Source organism: Natator depressus, chromosome 2, assembly GCF_965152275.1.
Source record: "Natator depressus isolate rNatDep1 chromosome 2, rNatDep2.hap1, whole genome shotgun sequence".
NCBI lineage: Eukaryota > Metazoa > Chordata > Testudines > Cheloniidae > Natator > Natator depressus.
In genome coordinates, this window is record NC_134235.1 from 176,841,597 (window position 1) to 176,864,425 (window position 22,829).

Consider the following 22,829-nt stretch of genomic DNA (forward strand, 5'->3'; position numbering starts at 1 on the left):
GGGAGGGGTGGAGGCTTTGGGAGGGAGTTTGGGTGCGGGAGCGGGTGTGGAGTGCAGGCTCTAGGCTGGGGCAGGGGGTTGGGGTGCAGGAGAGGGTCGGCGCTTACCTTGGGCAGCTCCCGAAAGCAACTGGCACACCCCTCTGTCAGCGGCTACTAGGCGGGGGGCATAAGGGCTGTCCACGTGCCACTTCCCACAGGCACCGCCCCCCTGCTGCTCCCATTGGCCACAGTTCTTGGCCAGTGGGAGCTGCAGAGTCGGCACTTGAGCCGGGGTCAGCACACAGAGACCTCCCCTCCCCAGGGGCCGCAGTAACATGCCAGCCATGGCGCGGAGCAAGGGTGGGCAAGAAGCCTGCCTTAGCCCCGCTGCACTGCTGGCGGCGGGACCCGGGAGCCCCCAGGCCCTTTAAAATTGCCCGGGCCCCTGGGCAATTGTCCCCTTTCTCCCCCACCCCATCAGCGGGCCTGTCTGTGTGTGTGTATGTTTGCGCAAGTCTTAGCTCTTGTTTAACTCCAGAAAGAGAGTAGAGTTCCTCTTTCTCCTTTTCAATGCTATGCCAGCAGGGATGATCTCTTTGCCAGTCCCCTTTATACCTCTCTCCTAATTTGTCTGTGAATTAATTAAGGGTCAGATTATGCTTGCTTTCCTTGTACTGAGTAGTGCCTCACACCCCAAGCTGGTCATTAAATGTGAATGGAATATATATATAGTGAGTGTGTTCATGTGTATATAACATATCTCCAGTAGTTGGATTTATATAAAAATACATGTATTTAAAAATATAATTACAATAGTTACATAATTGTGAGGATAGGATGAGAAACTAGACAGGGATGTGATATAAGTGGTATAGAGAAGGCATTTGCCATTAAAAATCATTATTTGGCTCTCTCTGGGTAAATGAATATTTGGCTCTCTCAGGTGTGGTAAATATTGAGGTGTAATGTAATAATTCATAATACTTAGCTCTTTATCATTTTGCCAATTCAAATTAAGCTCTGATGGATGGTCTAATGGGAAATGAGGTGGTGCTCTTATTTCAGACCGCACTGAAGAAGTGTGCACGTCATAAAAAAGAAAAAAAATACAACAAACCTACACCCACATCCACAGCAGATGCAAACTGGAACTCTTCAGTAATTGCAGCCTAAAAGGTCATTTGCTGGGAAAGCTGTAAGCAACTGAAAAGGAGGTTTAGCAGTTAAATGCCATCCTTATCTATTGCTACTCTGGCACCATAGTCAGCTCTGAAGAGGATCTGGAATTATTCTGCTGAATGTTATGGACACAATAAGCTCAACTAACCAGTGACTACTGGAGCTGCTCCTGCTCCTATTGAACTCAGGGACACTTTGGGACTCATCTACAGCTGATGTAACCTGTTTTATTCCATTGAAGTCAATGGTGCTTCATCAGTTTATTTCAGCTGAGGATCTGGCCCTTGCAGGGGTGCTGGAGCAATGTATATAGCGGGGGTGCTGAGAGCCATTGAACCAAACTGTAAATCCTGAATATGATGGAAACCACTTCAAGCCAGGGGGTGTGACAGCACCCCTAGGTCCAGCACCTGTGGGCCATTGTCTTCAAGGGGTGCAGGTTTAGACCTGTAAGGGTGGAAACTAGTTTGGGGTAGGGACCTGTATTTTATTTGTCTGTAAAGCACAATGAAGACACATGCCGTTGTGGAAGTAATAATACACATACAGTGGACAAATACCATTCCAAGTTAAAATCATTCACAATTAAACATACTTTCTAAATATCTTTACTATTTGCTGATGAGCCATTTATATTGTCTATAGCTAAAAGAGCAGTTCTTCCATAAATACATTGTAACCAAAGTTCTGGATTACAGTCAGTCAAATTCCTCTGTTATCATAGAATATCAGGGTTGGAAGGAACCTCAGGAGGTCATCTAGTCTAACCCCCTGCTCAAAGCAGGACCAATCCCCAATTTTTGCCCTAGATCCCTAAATAGTCCCCTCAAGGACTGAGCTGACAACCCTGGGTTTAAGCAGGCTAATGCTCAAATCACTGAGCTATCCATCCCTGCCTCCCTCTCCTACCGATAGCTACACTAGCTCTTTTCATTCTCTTTACCTGTATAGCTACCAACTGTGTGGTTTTCACTTACCAAGAATAATTACAATGATTACAATAATTACAATAATTACTTGATAGCTTTAACTTTAGCCTTTGATATGAGCCCTCGATGGGTGTAACTGGCACAGAATTTGCCATCTGGGGAAATAAGAGGGAGAAAGGTCAAACGCAGGACTCCCAATTAACTAGCAGGAAATGCAGGGGTCAATGGAGTTATAGAATTGGGCCAACATTCCACTAATTGAAATCCACGTCCATCAGATGTTCAGCACTAAAACTGGACGGGAATCCTCTGAAAAACATTTTTAATTTTCAAAAATGCTGATTTGTCAAAACCAAAACTTCCCAGGAAAGGGTCAGAGATGTGATATATTTTCCTATTGGAAACTTTTTTGGACAAAAGTTTCAAAATTATCAATCCCCATTTTGACATTTTTGAAATGTCAAGTGTTGTTTTCTGGTTCAAAATGAGTTTTCGTTTTGAAATTTTAATTAATTTATACTAAAAAAAAGTTTAAAAAAGGTCAAAAATTAAACAAACCGTTTCAAAATTATCAAAATGAAACATTTCAGTTGACCCAATCCAAATATTTTTTTTTCTTTGGATTGTTAATTTTGTTTTATAATTAAACATTTTGACTTTTTGTCCTGATTTTTGGGGCAGGAACAACATTTGTAATCTCAAAAACTCTCACACGGTGGGAACACTGTTTCCTGCTCAACTCTACCTAGCACATTCTGATAATCAGGCCCATTTAAGGCATCCCAGGTAGGGCATCCAAAAACTGAGCCACCCCAAATCACTAGTCACTTTTTGAAAATCTTGGCCCAGCTAACCACTTACCCAGCAACAACAATGCTACTTTACGTGCAATATTTTGTGAAAGGTGTTAGAAATTGTCATAAAAAAAGACCTTGAAAAACACAATTATTCATTTCTTAAATGCATTTTATTAAAAAATTTTTTAAAAAGCTATGTTCTCAATTCCCTTAAATAATCCTTTTCTCTTTTTTATCCCTTAGGTAACCAATTATACATTTTCCCCTATTCATATTTATTTAATAATAATTTCAAAGGACTTTTGTTGAACAGCTTCTCAGAAATGAAACGTGCTTTGAATTTAGAAGCCATGAACCTGAGTCTCTTCTCAGTTACACTAGTGTAAATCAGGTGCAACTCTGTGGAAGACACACTACTGTAACTGAGAGGAAAATCAAGTGCTACAATTGAATGACACCAAAATGATTACTATAATATACATGAATTTACTGTGATTATCCATTTTTCTTTTGTTACTGTTGTGATATCACAGGTTTTGAACCCAGCCTGAGGCCTCCCCAGACAGCTTCTACATCCTGGCCTCCACCCAGTGTCTGCTGAAACCTGCTGGGATAAGAAGCTAGTAGGTCTATAGCCTCAGCCAAGGCTCCACCCACAGGAGTCCTGACTGGTATTTGTCTGGCTCCACTGATTGGTCCAACCACGCTATTTAAGTCAGAAGAAGGGACAGGAAGTTTCTCTGAGCTACAAGGTAATTTCTTGTGGTGGTTGCATTTGACTCTGCTTGTTCTCCTGCACCCAACCTTGTTCATGATTCTTCCTCTGTTCCTGCCTCATTCCTGCCTTTGGTCCTGTTCCTACTGTGCTCCTGCTCCGTCCTTGGTCCTTATCTCTCCTCTAGTTCCTGCCCTTACATCTCATCACCAGTTATCATTCTTGGCTTTGATCCTGGCCTCCGACTGCTGACCCAGACTCTGGCTCTACCCTTGGGTCTAACATTTAGTCTGACCCTCAGCTTTGATTCCTGGTTCTGATTCTGACTTGCCCCCTGGCTGTGGTGATTGGCAGTTGACTCTGGTGCAGACCCTTGGCTTCATTCCCCAACCTGGATGCCTGTTGTGCCCACTACACCTGACTCCTGCTCTGACTACTAGCCCAGACCACCTACGTCCGGGTCCATGACAACTATAAGGTAAAATTAATTACATTCAATACAGTAAACACATTTTGGGATCATATTTATTAACTGACCTCTTGTCTTGTGTAACCGCAGCTTAGAAGTGAAACTTTAATGATCTCTTTGGTAATGGGACACTGTATATTATTGTCTTCTGCACTTCTTACAGCAAGAGCTTGTTGAGGCTACATAATTGGTGTAACTGGTAAAAAGGATCAAGATGGCTTTGTAGCCAGTGAAAGATCCCATTAACATTAAATATGATAATGGGAGTTAAGGACTAGCCCAAAAAGGAGACTATACCCCTTTGATGAGAAGATGGATTTCTCTTTCCAGGCTACCTGAGCCTTGTTATATTTTGAATTTGGGGTGGCTGGAAATCTAAACCAGCCCTGTTCAGACTTGCCGAGGGGAGGGAAATCTTTGCAAGTTTTGTGATTGGTAGGTTTGATATTCTGATGCAATGTTGATTGTGGAAGCATCATCATGTCATGACTCTAGCCCATAAGTGTTCATTGCTCATGTATAAATGGGCAAACTTCTGTACCTTTACATATTCAAGTTTGCATAGCTGAATTTACCTGATTTATGCATGTCAATGTGGGATCTGCTAGCATTAAGAAGGTGCATTCAAATTTTGGATGCATAATTTTATTATTGGTAACCTAGAGTGTGCACATCAGAGTGGTATAATAATAAAGTCCCCCTCCCATCCAGGCATTCAGATTATGTTACAGTTTGTAATAAAATATAATTAAAAACAGTTGAGGTACCAGCATTTGAAATATGAGTTGAAGGTAAATCTCTGGAAACAGCAAAGGCCTATGTGTAATTGGAACCTCAGTTCAGGTGGTGTCACTGACTACATATTTTTGGTTTTATTAAATCATAGCTCTCCGTCCTATCTCAGTACTGTGGTTCCACTTAATCTTTAGGGTTAATTGATTATTTCATATCACATACTGTTGTGAGTAGGGGAATGAGTAAGATGGTGACAGCTAGTGAGTAGGAAACATTCAGTGGCTGGTAGTTTGGGTTCAGAGCAAATAGCTACCCCAAAACTCTCACTTTTCCAAATCATATCAGAACAGTCGGAGCCACTTTGGCCTATAGAATAGGGATAGAAACCCCCAGGAGAACAGGTCTCTGTTACTTTTGCATTTGGGTATTTCTGATGCTGACTGGAATCCAGAAGTGCAAAGGCATATCAAAATGTAGCAAAAGTATTGTCCAAATGCCTTTTTTTAAAAAAGTGTTGGTTCTAGATATGGAAGCTTTTGTGGGAATAGGGGATCTGACTTTTTTTTTCTCATCTATCCCCAGTGAAAATGGGCTCTCTGTCCAAGGAAAGAGGAAATTGTTAACAACTCATTTCTAACCTATCTGTACAAACAACCTGTCAAGGTTCCTTCCCCACCCTGAACTCTAGGGTACAGATGTGGGGACCTGCATGAAAGACCCCCTAAGCTTATTCTTACCAGCTTAGGTTAAAAACTTCCTCAAGGTACAAACTTTGCCTTGTCCTTGAACCCTTTGCTGCCACCACCTAGCGTGTTAAACAAAGAACAGGGAAAGAGCCCACTTGGAGACGTCTTTCCCCCCAAGCCCTACACCCCCTTTCCTGGGGAAGGCTTGATAAAAATCCTCACCAATTTGCATAGGTGAACACAGACCCAAACCCTTGGATCTTAAGAACAATGAAAAGACAATCAGGTTCTTAAAAGAAGAATTTTAATAGAAGAAAAAATTAAAAGAATCACCTCTGTAAAATCAGGATGGTAATTACAGGGTAATCAGATTCAAAACATAGAGAATCCCTCTAGGCAAAACCTTAAGTTACAAAAAGACACAAAAACAGGAATATACATTCCATTCAGCACAGCTATTTTAGCAGCCATTTAAACAAAACGGCTATCTAACACATATCTAGCTAGATTACTTTCTAAGTTCTAAGACTCCATTCCTTTTCTGTTCCCGGCAAAAGCATCACACAGACAGACAGACAGAGCCTTTGTCCCCCCCAGCTTGAAAGTAACTTGTCTCCTTATTGGTCATTTTGGTCAGGTGCCAGCGAGGTTATCTTAGCTTCTTAATCCTTCACAGGTGAAAGGATTTTGCCTGCGGCCAGGAGGGATTTTATAGTTCTGTATACAGAAGGGTGGTTACCCTTCCCTTTATATTTATGACACAACCATTAAAAGAAAATAATTCCTCCAATAATAATAATAATAATAATAAGTAGACATTGGGATCATACCAAGACTTTGAGTTCAGATGCTCCCAAGGGGATCAAAAGTTAGAAGATCCACATCAGAATTTTATGGCTTTGGCCCATCTCTAAAGTCTAGACTCACCAATACAGTTGGAAACAATCACAGCATGAGGTTTACTCTTCATCCATATGGTTCGAATCACAATGAAGTAAATGACACTACAGTTGGGGGAGAGAAGAGGGAAATAAAATATCCATTGAGACTATGAAGTGCAGTGAACTTAACTAAGGCCCTGGTCCTGCAATGACTTCTGCACCTACAGAGAGCTCTAGTTGTTTGGAGCTAATTGCAGTATCAGAATTTAATACTTATTATCAGGAGATCTCAAAGTGCTTTACAAGAGAGGTAAGTATCAGTATACCCATTTTATAGATAGGTGGGGGGAGAGAACCAAGGCACAGAGTTGAAGTGATTTGTCCAAGGTCATGGAGCACATCAGTGGTGAACTGAGGATAGATCCCACTTCTCCTGAGTTCCTGGCCAGCATCTTGTTGGTTGTCTCATGTTTAGGGAAGGACTCAGTACAAAAATGTCACTTTCCTATGAATTTTCGTAGACTTTAAGGCCAGAAGGGACCATCATGATCATCTAGTCTGACCTCCTGCACATTGCAGGCCACAGAACATCACCTACCTACTCCTGTAATAGACCCATAACCTCTGGCTGAGTTACTGAAATCCTCAAGTCCTGGTTTAAAGACTTCAATTTACACTAATTTAAACCTGCAAGTGACTACTCCTGAGGGAATTCTGAGCCCAAAATTAAAAATTCTGCACCAAAAAATTAAAAATTCTGCACATCTTAAAATTCTGTAAATTTTATTTGTTAAATAAATGTGGAGGCTCCAGCATGGCATTAAGGAGCACAAACCATTGGCTCTACAGAGATGGGAGATCACTTTGCAGCTCCCCCTCAGGACATGGACTCAGTGGTGAGGTTGCACCCAACCCTGACACAGCGCAAGGACCATGCCTGCCCTAGAAATATTGCAGGGCCCTGCCCCTCCATGCCAGGTGCACCAGGTGTGGGCAGGCAGGCTCAGCCTAACAGGATCCAAGTGTGGAGGGGATCCAGGTGTGGGTTGAGAGGGTTCTGTGTGGGACAATGTAGGTGTGGATGGCTCGGGGGGGATCTGGGTGTGAGGGGCTCTGGATGCATGGGGGTTCTGGGTGCAACAATAATGGAACTCTGTGGGGGGGTCCAGATGAAGGTGGTTGGGGCTTCTCCTGCACCCCAAATGCCTCACCCCTGGCCCCACACCAGATCCTGCACCGGAGCCCTCACCCCCTGAATCCCAACCCCCTGCTCCAGCCCGGAGTCCCCTCCTTTACCCTGAACCCCTCATTTCTGGCCCCACCCCAGAACCCACACTCCCAACCCAGAGCCCACACCCCTCATCCCCTTCCTCAGCCCAGAGCGCCCCCCGCCCCCGCCAATGTCCATCACTAAGTCTGGTAATTTTGTCAAGTGTCTGTCGTGCAACATGATGGTGCTGACCCCTGCCTGTAACTCCACCTTCTTGGGATGAGTCCTGAGTTGGAAGGATATGAGAGAGAAAAAAGCAGGTATATGATTGTTTCCATTCTAGGACCTGATCCTGCACCCATTAGACAACAATTATGCAGCTTCAGAAGCAGTTGCAGCTGCAGTCCCTAACACACACACACACACTTCCTGTTTCCTCTTAGCTTTTCTAAACTCAAAGACTACAACTCCCAGCATGGGATCCAGATCTAGCAACTCCACAGTGAACTAGGCTTAAACTTGGGACTGTTTTTAATAGCTTTATAGAGATCAAGAAGTGTTTCACTCCTTTCTATCTTACGGCTCCATTAATAATAAATAACCATTTCTTTTATAAGTTGTCTTAATTTCAATTCACTTTCAGGTAGAGCTCGGAGAACAACGCAAGAGGCTTTTCTGTAGATATTCTCATTTTGAGATTTGCAATGGCCGTGCTTGCATCCCTTTTAGGTTCATTTCTGTAGAAATTAGTCATCTGGTTTCCATGGGATGGAGGGTGGTGGTAGCACATTAGTGTGGCCTAAAAAATGTCTTTTTTCATAAGAGCAGTGGTTTGTCCTGGTTATCTTGTCATGAGATTTAATAAAACATATAGGATCAAATTCTGCCTTCACTGGCAAACAGCTGTGCAGCAGGTATAGTGGGGGTTAACTAGTCACATGTATGGCATAAAGAACCTCCTTCCATCCCATGGCAGAGCACCACATTGTACTGGTACTTTCTGTATGAGCACGGGCAAGGTGCAAGTCTGCTGCTGGTGAATCCTTGCCACTGAAGACATCCTACATAGTCTAGTTTGTCACCTAGCCTCACCTATTTTACAGAAAATGATGACCCTGTAGGTCATCAAGTACATCCCAGTGCATTACATGGCAGCAGCTTCTAGAGCATTCTTGTGTGCGCACGCATTCTGAAACATGCCGAACCAATTATTTCGGCTCTGCGTTTGGAGAAGGGTATTCTGAATTAGGTATTCAGTCTAAAAGTCAGAATACCTGGATCCCAGAATCTAAAGCACTCTTCTGTAATCTTGTTTAGGATATGTCCCTCTGCACTGTATTTAATTCAGGGGACACTATTTGGTCAAAGCTGATGTCCATTGTGGGAGAGAAGTATGAAGACCTATGTTTATAGCTAGTGCAGACTGAAGATGTGGATATCATATTTCAATGCAGAAATGATAACCCTGAGTCTCTAAGATTTCAGCCCAAAATAAATTGCACGCTACTTTGTCTACAGACAATGAATGCAAGAAAGAATGCAAGAATGAATGAGCTCTGCCAGGATTTGAATATGCAGTTGCATCTAGATATACAAGATCTGAGGCGTACAACATCCAATTAGTACACTGAATTTCAATTAGTGTAATTATTCTTATCATGGCTACTATTACTCAGTTGTGCTCCCTAATGCCCCCTGGATTCTCCCCTGTGAATCTCACTGATGTTGAAATAAATGAGAGAACATGGCAAAAAAATCAGAGAAGGGTAAACAGCTGAAAGGTAGTGGCTTCAAACAGTGTCACTGAAGGCCTTGAGCTACTTGATGAATCATACATAATGTGCATATATTTCTTTTTATCTGTGATATTCAAAAATCAGAGACACAGTTCACTGCGGGTAGCTTGTTCAAATATAGTTATACCATCAGTGATTTTCTTTTTGATGCTTCTATTTATTGTTTCTTTTCTAGACTCATACAGCAGGCTGTATTTGGGGATATTGGCTCCCTTGATTGGTAACGCCTAGATGTGCTGTAATGCTGCTAAGTTTGGGTTCCCAGGAAAGGAGAGGCACGTCATTCTGGCTGCTTCCTGATGGCCGTTTTGTAGAGCACAGTGGCACCATGATCTCAGTTAGGACTCTAAGTGCTATTGTCATACAAATTATAAGTACAGTTAGCTGTTAAGTTCCATTGGTGTTTGTTCAGCTGCAAAGTCATGGAATTATAAACAATTGTAAAGTTTTGTACTTTTAAAAAAAGTTCCACGTGTTATCAGCTGAAGTATTGGTTTTTGTTTTTCTCAGTTTAAGTTAACTGAAGGCTTCTGCATGTGTTCAAAGCCATGGCAAAATGAGAATGTATTTAAGGCACAGTCCTTTTTCTTAAGAAGGAAAAGCAAACAGAAAAGACAGTCCCAAAGAATGGGAAACAGTTCCCATTTGTGAGAGATTGAGATGGCAGACAAAGAAAATAAAATACAGATAGGGAATGTAGTACAAAAATACAGCCATCTTTATGCAAACTGTGCACAATTCCAAGCATCTCTCAACCTTGTTTACCATCTCTTTGTATCAGCGTTCATGGTCAAGATATAAGTAGACTTTGTAGATGGGCGCACAACCTTGTACTCTCAACCAAACTCATTTAGCAACAGACAAGATTTGCTCTACAAGTCTCTTGATATAGATTTAATATATCTGACAAGCCCCTTTCATAACAACCAGGGTGGTGACAGGAACTGTGGTGAAATCCTGGCCCCTTTGGAAAAAACTCCCATTGACTCGTAGACTTCACTTGGACCAAGATTTTTCCCTGTCTCTGTGCCTGCACAGTACTTAGCACAGTGGAACCCTAATCCTGAATGGGGGTTTAGTGGTGGGGGTTATAAATCCCAAACTGACTGAGAAAGGGTTGACTAGCGCCTGAGAACTCTAACCCCAGCTTGTTACACCTGGAGGGAGTGTCAGCCTCAGGAAGGAGTTAAAAGAAAGGAGTTCAATGCAGTTGGGTGAAAGGGACTTAGGAGAGAGGTGGTCTGGCGTACTTGCTCCGTGGGAAGGATGTGATGGCAGGCAGCCAGAAGGAGAACCTAAGATGGACTACACGCTGAGACCTGGGGTAGGCAGAAATTGCTTGGTTCCTATTTTTTGTCTCGTTTTTGAGATTTGCTGAGGGATGCCCTGCAAGCTGCTGCTCTGGAAGGAGAGTCCCATCACTTTTCTTTGATTTATAAAATGTCTACTGGTTATGTTATGGTGTTAATGATCCTATGAATCTGACAGGAAAACATTAATGAAAATTAAATCTACTTAGCTTTAAAAAAAACTGTTGTATTTTGCATCTGATAAATATACTGTGGTAGCAGCTCATCCAGGCTCCATATTTAGAGGCTCACATTACCAGTATGTTGTTGATAAACAGACTTAAATTCATTTTCTGTAGAATTGCTTACAATAATCATCTAAGTCTATCTATTGTTCCTTTTTCTCTCCTTTGTGTAACACCATGCAAATGCATGGCTGTATTATGCCTCCTGGTTGTTGGCAATGACTCAGTGTTTGTAAATCAGTTGACTAATTTGTTCACACTTCACAGACAAATAATTGTAGGTATAATAGGTAAATGAACTGTCAAGCTGACATTATAAATGTCAGAATCTAGCCTCTAGGTGTTTAGATGGACTCAGAAGCAGAAACTACTCGATCAAGATCAATAAGCTGGCTTTGATATTTGTATTCCTGTTCATTGATTTCACACTAGCCCTTTGTCTCACCTAGCCTCTATTTCACTCCAGCGTCTTGTTTTTAAACTCCATTTTCTTTTAAAATATTGATTATTTACTTTTTCTTTGCTTATTTGTTCCCTTGCTGCAGTCTGATTGTTCCCACTGATACTCTGATTTCTCCCCCCACCTCCCCAATCTGGCAGATTTTGTTCTTCATATTTCAAAATACTTTGTTTTTTGTGAATTCAGACTTGTACTAAATAAGTGACTAGGTGTTGTTAATACCACTCTTATATTTAACAGATTAAAGTAGAAGAAAGGACAATTTGTGAGTTAAACCACTAAACTGAACACAAACCTTTCACAGATTCTGAATTTCTGGAGGCACTAAGTTCTAAACATCTCAAATGTGAGCTATTAACTATAGTGAAGCTCTGACACAAGAGTATTACAAGAAAGAAACCTTATCTCTGGCCCCTTTCATATGACATGAATGAGTCAAGGATTCATATGATCAAAGTCTATATCCACTGACACCAGTGGCTACTGTTTCACGTCATTAACGGGTGTGCATATCAGGCAATTCCCAAGAGGTAATTGGCACCTTTGATTCCTATTGAAGTTGCAGTATTCAGCATTTCTCAGAATCTGGGCAAGTGACTTCAGTCACAATTGATGGCACTTTGTAGCACTAGACCCAATATGAGCCTGGACATGTCACTACTGCAGTTGTCTGATACTCCCGGTCATCTTGGTTTCAGGTAGGTTGGAAATACCACCTCCAGAATAGTTGGGAATTTTGCCTGAATAATGACTGAAGGAACAGGGCCACCCACTGTGGAAAATAGTCTGTTTTGTCATGTTCTGGCATGTCTGATTCTTACCTGACAAAAAGCAATAACTTAGGAGGAGCTTTTGTAATGGAGTACCTATAACCCACACACAGTTCATGTGCTTTGGGAAGAGGCTCCGATTACTTCTTTTTATATTTGAACTGGTTCTGGCTCGTGCTTAGGGGAGATGAGTAAAACATTCATGCATTTTGGTGTTTTGTTATGAAACTCTGATTTTCATGGTGTCTTGTAAGCTCCGAATTCAGCCCACTTTGCTGAAAGATTCATTAAACCTTGTGAATGTTTTAAACAATCCTGGGCTGATTTATGGTTTTGTGTTGAAAAACTTTTTTTTTTCCTTCAAAACCATAATAAAATTGAAACTTCAGTGGCGTAGGTTAAATTTTTCCTTTGAGTGTTCAGGTTTGTTCAAACGCTAAACTCACCTTGTAACTCAAGGTATACTAGAGTTTAGATTATAGATCATATTAGATTATAACTGTATTAAGTGTTGCCTACTGGGTGGTGGCTCTTTAAATAAATTTATAGAACGGGAGGAAAGTAAAATAATATATTAATTGGTTGCTGAGACTGAGGTTCTGAGGAGATGAGATGTTAATTTAGGAACAAATCTTTCTAGATTTAGGTCACTCGGGACCTTTGCAGTATTGCCATCCCCAACTATGCAAAAGTCATAAATCCAGGCCCCAAAAATGAGCTCTTTAGAAATATGCAGATATTACCTTTGTTTACAGTTTGGTATCTGAGCCTTTAGGGTACACTCAGGTTATATTTTGGGAGCTCTTCTCTGCAACCAGGAGGGCAAGAAATGTACTTTGTTTAAACAAAAGCTTAGGTTCCCTTCAAGGGCTGGGGCATTATCGAGAACACCAACTATTCTGATACTTCTGATACAATTGCAAGAGTTGGTCATGTTGCCATTGCCTCAAATTTCGGTGCCATGAGGGTGTTCCCATTGGAAGTAGAAACTGATGATTTTTGCAGTTTCCTTGTAAACAAGATTGCACCAAAGAAAATACCAAAGTCCTGCTTCTCCAAATGCAGAAGGGACTAAGAACAAAAGGAGTGATTTCTTAGTTTACAGCCTGAAGCCTCGTTGGCCAACAGACCTACAAGCTTTCTCCAGGGCGTACACTGTGCTCACAGGTACTGCTTGGCTTTCTTGCCTCTGCCTGCCTCTCTCTCTGTTTCTGTTTCTGTTTCTGTGTGTTCTCTCCTTTCCTCTTCCTACCCTTGTCACAATACCCAGTGGAACCCTTTGACCACATAGTGCTAGTTTCTGGGCAGATTCTGTTAGGCCTTGTTTTAGATGTGATCCTTTCCCTTTCTTTACGTATCTTAAATGAAGATCTTGTATCTTGTTCGTGCATCAGTTTGAACGAGATTCTAATTCAACCCATAATAAGGTTTCACCCAGCTCAGTACAATAGTAGGTGCTATAAATCAGCTGCAGTATGAGAGAAACCTGAAAGATACGTACGGTAACTGGACTAGAACAAGAAAAAACTGTTCAGTCAAACTCGCATATTTATAGTGAGTTACATTGCGTCTGAAGACGTAAAAGCGTATCCCTTGGTTACACTTTGGATGTACCCTCCCAGACAATGTACTAGCATTCTACTCACTACGTTTCTGAAGAGTGAACAGTCTTTATAGAGATTCAGACAGAGTTCACTTAGAATGAATTGCACCTGATGGTGCCTTCAAAAATGTTTCAAATGTATCTGCAATGTTGTTGAATCAGAGTTGGTTTGAAGAGTAGATGAAGAAGGTGTACAAAAGTCTATTACAAAAATGTCCTCTCCCTATTTTCACGTTTTGTTGTAAAAATTCTTTTCCTAAGTAAAATGCAGTAAGTTGTCTGACTTCCTGTCTAGACCTATTCCTTTCTTCTGTGACACTGTGCTTGTGTGTTTGGTGGGGTGTATTTTAGTTTCAAGTAAAATTGTAAGACCATTTTTCACCTTAATAGTTTCTCTGAGCTGTCCTGAAGGAGATGGGAGTGGGGAATTTTAAATGGCATCTTGATTTAAAGACAGTTTTTCTGTGACAAAAGAAAAGCCCTGTTCAGTTTACTAAATTATGCCTCTCATTTTTATAATTGCTTTCATGTGGTAAAGTACTATAGGAATATTACAGATGAGATACAAATTCCTCTCTCCCTCCTCCTTTTGAGATGGTGCCTTCTTTGTGATCAAATATAACATGCATCTAAAAGCATTAGCCTAATGCTTTTAAGTACCTACGTGCATGAGAAATATAAGCTTTATGCATAGTTATAGTTATTTCAGAAATTCTTTAAGTGTGAATCTCCAGCTGACTTGGCTTCACAAACCCATCAACATGGCTCTCATAGGCACTTAGAGCCTTTAACTAGGCCCTGATCTGCACCCATTGGTCCCAATCATCAGTTAGTACATCCAGATGCTTAGCACAGGCCTGGACGAGGGGAACAAAGGTGGCCCTAAGTAATTTTGAGTTCCCTGGATACAAGTGTCATTGGGGGCCACGGCAATTCCTGGTGTCAGAGCAACCTTGACACTGCTCTAATCTATGATCTGCATCACACAACCTCCATAAGCCATAAGAATCAACGAATGCGGAGGCTGGAGCACGTTGAACTCTGGCCATACCTCCTCCCTGCCCCAGACTTCCCCCTTCATTCCACTCCTCATAAATGATAGGCCCTGTATGTTATGGGCTGGCATAAGCTTGCTCTGGCAACTCCACATGGGTGTATTTTGAGGCCCCATTTAAGTCCCCTCTGTGCCCCCCAATAAAGCATTAAAGGGGCCTTAGTGGAACTGAGGGCCAGCTTCATCAAATTCAATGAGAGTTTTGCCATTGGTTTTTTTGGGAGGATTGGGGTGTGTGCATGAAATAGGATCATGCCTATAATACTGTGCAGCATTGGTAGTTCCTATTGTATATTGTGTGTGACAGCCTAGACCATAGCAGTTGCCACCACAACTTGTGTTTTTAGCTGATTCTTGAACACCACATTGACCCTAGCTGACTTCAGGATCTTCAGATCAGAAAGGGCATAAATCTTGGAAGATCCACATTAGGAAACCAGAAATGTGGGACGGGTCCAACCTCCAGGGCTGCTCAGACCACACAGAAACATGTTTGAACGAGCAAGATAACGTGTTGCAGTTCAAACATTTTCCTTGTTGAGACATCACTGTGGCATGGAAGGTTGTGGAGTGGAAGGAGTCTTCATAACAGGGAGGTAATAATTTACCACATCCAACTTTTTGTTGGCCACCTTCACCCAGAGAAACACTTTTCCTCTCCTCCTCTTCCAACTAGATGTGTAAATTGCTAATAATAGCAGAAAGGGTTATTTCCCAATGGCCACTAGCTATTTTGGATATCAAAGTTTATACATTGCAGTTAGTGTAGATGGATTAGCTTTTTAAACTCCTGGGCTTCCGAGAAATAATACAATAACTAAGGGTAGCTTGATACCATAGTGATGAGCACCACACACAAAGAGCTTTTGCGGTTGGCAGTTGCAAAATACACTGTTCTCTGAAGTACTGAATTGAAACATTTTAAAAAATAACAAACTTACGGTGCATGGCATTTGGTGATCTTTATATTGCTACTGATCTTATAATTTTATCCTGATGCTAATTCTCTGTAAAAGTGTTTATATTCATCTCTCTCTATCTTACAGGAAAATGTCATCAACATCTAGATATGGCAATAAAAGTATTTAAAAACAATTTTTTTTTGATTGCAAGGCAACCAACTAAATAAGTAAATAGAGAGCCCCATTTGCAGCACCTAGGACCTGATGTGAATTGGCCTTCCTTCTGCCATGAGTTTTACTTATGGTATTGCAGGGGTAAGTAGTAATGAAGAATATGGCTGTATGTGGAATTATGGAATGTTTGTGTGCGAGGAAGATTGGCCTAGCCTAGAACTTGGGAAACAGGTTCAAGTCCCTTCTCTGTGCCTCAGTTCACCTTCTGTAAAACAGGGGAAATAGCACTTTTCTACCTTGCAGTGCTTTTGTGAGAATAGAGGAAGATTTGGAGGTGCTTGGGCACTATGGTGAATGGGACCACACAAGTATCTAAGGTTATATTCACGTAGCCCATTTTCTTCTGTTCAGTGATTTCATATCAAAATACTGCATTAGCATCTTCCATACAACTGTATCCACCAAAATTATAAGCTAAATAATGCAGTTACAAAGTTAAAATATAATTATACTAGCAAAGATAGTGATAAAATAAGAGGGATGGACAGGGGAGAAATGTATTTTCAGCTGATGGATCTAAAAATAGTGAAAGCAGTAGAGGAGCAATAACGTGTGTGCATATGTCCTTTTCTGAGATGTTGCACTGTTGGAATCTCCTGGAAGATTTCTGTATTAGGTTCTACATTGCCCTGGTGGTATCCTTCTCCAAAAAGCAGTAGGAAGTTGAAGTTTTTGGAGCTCTTATCTGATGTTTTCCATGTTGCAAACTCTGGCCTGAGCCAAAACCTTTAAGAATTTTTATTGAATGTGGTAGGCACATGCCAGTTCTCTGCAGGCTTCCAAAATATTATGTTTGGAATTAACTATCTGCAAGAGACCATGATATTCACCTACAGAGCTGAAGGGTAATGTCTCTCAAGAAGTGTAACCACTTGAAATCAGTCACTGTGAGCTAATATGGATCCCTCCCTTACCCACACATGTTTGTCTATGTTTGGAGAAGAACTAGTCACTTAGCTCCACTGCTTAATTCTTTAGCTGTGTCTTCAACAAAAACAATAAACCATAATCAACTCAATGCCATTACAAATACCATCTGTAAATTTGTTTCAATTTATGTAGTTGGTCCAGTTTATACCAATGTCCATTTCAGGATTAGGCCCTTTCCTTTCAAAATGTAAGGGATAAATGTTATGCAGCACCTTTTTAAAATGGAAGACCATGTTGATTCTCGTCATTTCCTTTTCACTCTGTCCTTTTCTTCCTTTGCTGCCTTTTCCTTTAATGCACTTTAGTGTCTTTTGAAGATGTGATTATTTCCGCCCCCCCCAATCCCAAGCTGGATTTTCACATGAATAAGAGTAAAACCACATGGAAGCAGAGTCAGAATGAGCTCTACCCTGACATCTGGTGCTGAGCTGTGGAAAAGGACTTCAGGGGCTGATCTCGTTTGCATGGGCACACCCACCCTGCCTAGCATGGTGGACTGCTTGCCCAAATGGTCACTTTGGCTGCTGTGGGATCCCCAGTCTCTCTGTTGTTGGGGCAGGAGTAATAAAGGGTGGTTATCCTGGTTTTATTAATCAAGGACAGTAGAACTATACTTGGCATTTTATGACAGAGGGACTTGCCCTCAACTAAGTAGCACTCGTTAGGCAAGGGACATGAGTTCCAAAACCCAGGGAATTGAGAGAGGCTGGGTACAGGTATGTGTACTTGGTAGTGTAGGCCCCTTCTGAGGGCCCTAAAAGCTACTTTGACCCCTCCTCTCTCCACAGTGTAAAAGAGCAATTTTGGCTCCATTAGGAGTCTTGTTATATGCTGCAGAGCTGAAATCACTGACACCAAGGTCTAAGCATTAGACCTACTTTGGGCTAGTGGTGCACCAGCACTGAGGCTTCCTCTCTACTACCAGCTAAAAATCTGAGAGTTGAAATCACTAAAGAGCTGAAGTTGCTGAGAGCTGTGTTAAGTGGGGGGGGGGGACTGAAGACAAGTTGGTGAGTGGACAGCAGGATGGTCAGAGCGGAGAGGAGCGGACAGCTAGTGGAGAGGAGCAGAGTGGAGTGGATAGCAGGACAGCAAGCGGAGAGACGTGGCTGGTGGTGAAGACTGCAGCAGAACCCCATGGAGAGGCGTGGCACTTGGCCATTGACCCAAACAGCGGAGCATATAAGATGCCCCCCATACCTCCCTCCACTTCCACCCAGGCTGGGAGGTAAACTCTGAAGATGAACTTCTGAACTCTGGGGGGCTGCACTGGCCAAGGACAGAAACGGGAGGGGGGGTATTTTGCTCATGGTTTGTGTTATGAATCCTGTTTGTTGTGTTTCCCCAACATAATGCCGCATTGTTTCCCTCCTTTATTAAAAGGCTTTTGCTACACTCAGACTCTGTGCTTGCGAGAGGGGAAGCATTGCCTCTTAGAGGCGCCAGGGGGGTGGTATGTAATTGTCCCAGGTCACTGGGTGGGGGCTCGAGCAGGCTTTGCATTGTGTTATTGAAAAGGAACCCCTAGATACTGAACTTGGCCCTTGTTGCTGCCAGCTCCGACGGGCAGAAGGGTTACCCACAATTCATATTTCCACTTTTCTGGTCTTGTCTCCCTGCCCCGTGGCTTCCCAGCCTAGGAGCTGGACTTGTTGATCACTTCTGGGGCACAGCGCAGAGCCAGGACAGGAAGGGAGTAGCCTGCCTTCGACCCGCAGCACTGCCGACTGGACTTTTAACGGCCCGGTCGGCAGTGCTGATCAGAGCTGCCAGGGTCCCTTTTCAACTGGGTGTCCCGGTCAAAAACCAGACACCTGGTCACCCTAGAATATACTAAGGATAATGTTTTGCCACAAATTATTCAACAAAAGGAAAGATATTTGTGAAATATACCTGTAAGCACATTCCCACCTGTGACTGGAGTATAAGGTTTTGAAATGCAGACAAAGGGAATATGCCTAACTTCTCATTCATGAACCATGCGCCCCCCATATACAATTGCATTTTTAATATGATGTACACCAAGGATATTAACCCTAATTCAATAAGGTCTATCTTAATTCAACAAAGTTAATCTTAATTCCATACAATTTGTACAGGATACTGTCAGTCTGTTACACATTTCATTTGTTAATGAATTGCATGATGTGGAGGAGTGAAACCCATGTAATGCTTTTCTCACTTATATTTTAAGTTAGAAAACTAACACTGTTTAGATTCAAGTATGCTTGTTTAATGCATAATTCCACAGAAGAAGGATAAAAAAGAAAAGAAAAAAAGCTATGATCTAGTCTCTTCCAGCACTGAGCCAAATTCAGCAAACGTATCCAGTTCAGGAAAGCACCTAAGTACTTGCTTAACTTTGAAATAGGTGCTTAAATCCGATGGACTTTAATAGGGTTTAAGCACCTGCTTAAAGTTAAACAGGGAACAGGGATGGAAATGGATTTAAGCACATGCCGAAGTACCTTGCTGAACGGAAGCCTTACTTAAAAACATGTCTCAGTGTATTATATTTTGAAATATAGGTGTATTTAAAGTCTCCTTGCTTTCTGATTCTGACTAGCTAGATACATCTAAGTCTGACCTCTAGACACAGCATAAACTTTACAGTCAATGGATGATGTCAGCCATTCCCTATGACATTCTATGTAATGAGAAGCATGCCAACATGACTAGGAAAGGGATGTTTATATCTATGACAGAGGATGTAAGGGTTTTCTCATGGAAAATGTCGAAATTTCAGACACAATTTCCTGAATTTTAGCAGTTAAGACATTCCTGAACTCACAATTATTCCCTAGTTCTCTGTTTCTCTAGAACTTTGTCCTAGAATTGCAGTTTAAAACATTACCCACAAAAGACACTATGCTTTAAATTGCTGTATATGTATCTTGTTTATCCTTTTTTGTTCTCTACCTTCATTCAAGTTTCATTCTTATTTAAAACTAGACTACCTTTAAAACACTAAATGTTCAAGAAGAAACAATCCTTCCTGGGATGAAAGAATGATCCAGCAGGTGACTTCCATCTGAGGCTTTAAAAAAAAAAAAAAAAGGAACAAATGATGACTGACTTTGTTACAGCTGTTCAATCTAGCCCAGAGGATGGATGGCTTAACAAAGTTAATGTGGCCATGAGCAGAATTCAAAAGTTATTGCTTTTCTCTAGAGAATGACTCTAGGCCAAGTTATATCATCAAAAGCTTTGGTTGACAGATGCTCAGCTGAAATTGATGGTTTGAGCCACCTGAGATCTTACAGGTTTTTTACAGGAGATGTCAATGGTTCTGCAGCTTCCAGGAGCAAATCTCTATGACTAAACAATAAAACTACAAAATGCGAATTGCCCTAGAAGCTACAAACACAACACATCAAGCGACATGGTCACATGTTCCCATCACTTTACATCAGCACCAACAGCATTTGGCTTACCGATGCCGTACTATTGCAGTCTGGATGAGATGATCACAACATCACCTGCTGCCACTTACAGTGTAATGAAACAAAAAGCTGATAAAGGCCCACATGCTTCTTGCATCATCTGTGGGATAGATCAGATGAGTACTACTGTATCTTAATGAGAATTGGTTGAGGAATACCCACGCAATGGCTCTTCTGTCATGTCATATATAGGATGCCTCACCAATTTATGTGGAGAAAAAAGTTGCCACAGCTGTGCTTTTCTATTAACTTAATGAGGGACAGAGACAAGTAAGAAACCATCTTGGAATATTTCTACTAGAAGACAATAAAATAAAAAAAGTAAAACAACAAAGACTGGCTCCACTAGCCAGGAGAACTTCCTGCTATGTATCCTGGGACTGACATGGCTACCGCTACACTCCATACTGCTTCCTGTACTGTTTTCAAAGCTGTTAAGAAATGTGGTTCAATGTCTAGAGCAGCAGCAGTGGTCTAGATTGTGTCTTTAACACCACACTCTGCTGGATAATTACACATCGGACAAACACACTCTTTCATAGGGTGGAGCTGCTTGTTTCACTCACAGGTAGGGGTCTGTGTCTGAGGTTAAATAGCTTCTGTAACTCTGGAAATTCCATCTGTCTATTCACTGTATGTATTTCCAAAATAATAGTTAATAGAAGTTAACCATGTGTTTGTGGTATTGAGGGAGCCTATTTAATGTTTCTCTTTCCCTGTTCTTTAGTGGTTTCCCCAGGCTTTAGGTAGATCAGAATCACGCCATTAACAGTGTCTTATGGGACAGGGCTACCTGAGCTGTGCCTTTTAGCCATGAACCTAAACTGGTCTTAGCCTCTGAGGCTAAGGAATCAGAGACCTCTCCTGGGGACAGACAAGGAATATCCCCCAAAGCAGACTAAAACCAGAAGTATACTTAAATAAAAGAAAATGTATTAGAAAATTGACTCAAGTTCAAAGATGTAGGGAACAAAACATGCTTAGGTCTAAGGCTGCATCCAGCCTTGCCTAAGTAGGCCAGAAGCTCTGAATTTACAGTAAAGAAGTAGAGTATGACTTCTGATTCATAAAACACTCAGCTTGTGTCTGTTCTTCTTTGTCAGGGTCTTCTCTCTCTGACTGTTAAATCTGCCCACTGCTACTGGTAGCCACCTAACCAACCTCTCGTATCCATGCTGATTGGCCCCATACTCTCCTTTGGGTGACTTACTGTACATTCTTCCTACTTCCCCACCTGAGGGACATTAGGATATGTTCACACCGCAATAAAAAACCGACAGCACCAAGTCTCAAAGCCCTGGTCAGTTGACTTGGGCTTGTGGGACTAAAAATAGAAGGGTAGACATTCTGGCTCAGGCTGGATCATGGGTTCCGAGACCCACCCTCCTTGTGGGGTCTCAGATTGTGGGCTCTGTGACAGGTTCTCCCCTGGGGTGCCACCTGAAACAGGGGTTACCACTGAGCCCTTTGACCCACCAGCCTGGGCTCCCTCTTTCACTGGGCTGCTGTGAGATGCTGCAGGCCCACTCCTGGTCCTACACTTCCATCAGCAGTAACACAGCATTAACCCAGCTACAGTTACATACAGGCTCTCTGACCATTCACTGCATGAAGCAACAGTCAAAAGGCTACAGCCAAGGTAACTCTCAGCTCCCCAGCCACGCACCCCCTCTGGAGCATAACCCCAAAATTATACCGTCTTGCAGTGCACAGGGATTTGTACAGTGTAAGCTCATAGAGTTTGCCCCACCTCAATTTGGAGAGGAATATATAACAGCCTTTGCCCCTTGATCTATGGTTTCCTATGCATTTCACTCAAACTCACTGGTTTAGATAAAGCAAAAACAAGTTTATTAACTACAAAAGAGAGATTTTAAGTGATAGCAAACAGATTACCTAGTAAATTAACAAATGGCAAACTAAGCCTAAAATATTAGAAAGATAGGATATGAATTAGCAAATTCTTACCCTGGCTGATGCAAGCAGGCTGCAGTTTCTTAAGACACAAGCTACACCTGCTTTACAGCTTGGAATCTCCCAGTTTTCATACACCAGCTAGAAATCCCTTTAGCCTGGGTCCAGCACTTCCCCCAGTTCACACTTTGTTCCTCGGGTGTTTCCAGGAATCAGCTTGTGTGGGGAGTGAAGAACAACAGATGATGTCACTCCGTGCCTTATATAGCTTTAGCATATGGCCGTAACCCTTTGGCCAAAACTCAGTTTGAGGGGAAAAAAATGACATCCCAAGATAGAGGCCAGAGTTATGTGGCCTGGTTACATGTCCTTGCATACATTGCTGAGTCATAGCAGCCATTACTTACAGGCTCTCTGGAGTATTCTCAGGAAGGTTAAGTTCTTCCAGGGTCCACTGTATTTCCTGATGGGCCACCAGCACTGTCTGGCGTCTTCATTTTTGTACCAGAAAGGCTAGTTGTGGGTGTCACCCAGAGTAAGCATGATTGAAATACAGATACATAGTCAGTATTCCTAACTTTAGATACAAAAATGATACATGCATACA

At 41.9% G+C, this 22,829-nt stretch overlaps 1 protein-coding gene across 1 annotated transcript in view; it reads right to left on the minus strand.

Moving 5' to 3' along the window:
* Positions 1-22,829, minus strand: part of NPSR1 (neuropeptide S receptor 1) — a 42,343-nt gene that overhangs the window by 4,437 nt on the left and 15,077 nt on the right. The window contains exons 3-4 of the mRNA XM_074943523.1: positions 6,419-6,495; positions 2,175-2,244 (exon numbers count right to left, since the gene is read on the minus strand). Coding sequence (XP_074799624.1) covers positions 2,175-2,244; positions 6,419-6,495 — 147 coding nt within the window. The remainder of the gene's footprint in view (positions 1-2,174; positions 2,245-6,418; positions 6,496-22,829) is intronic.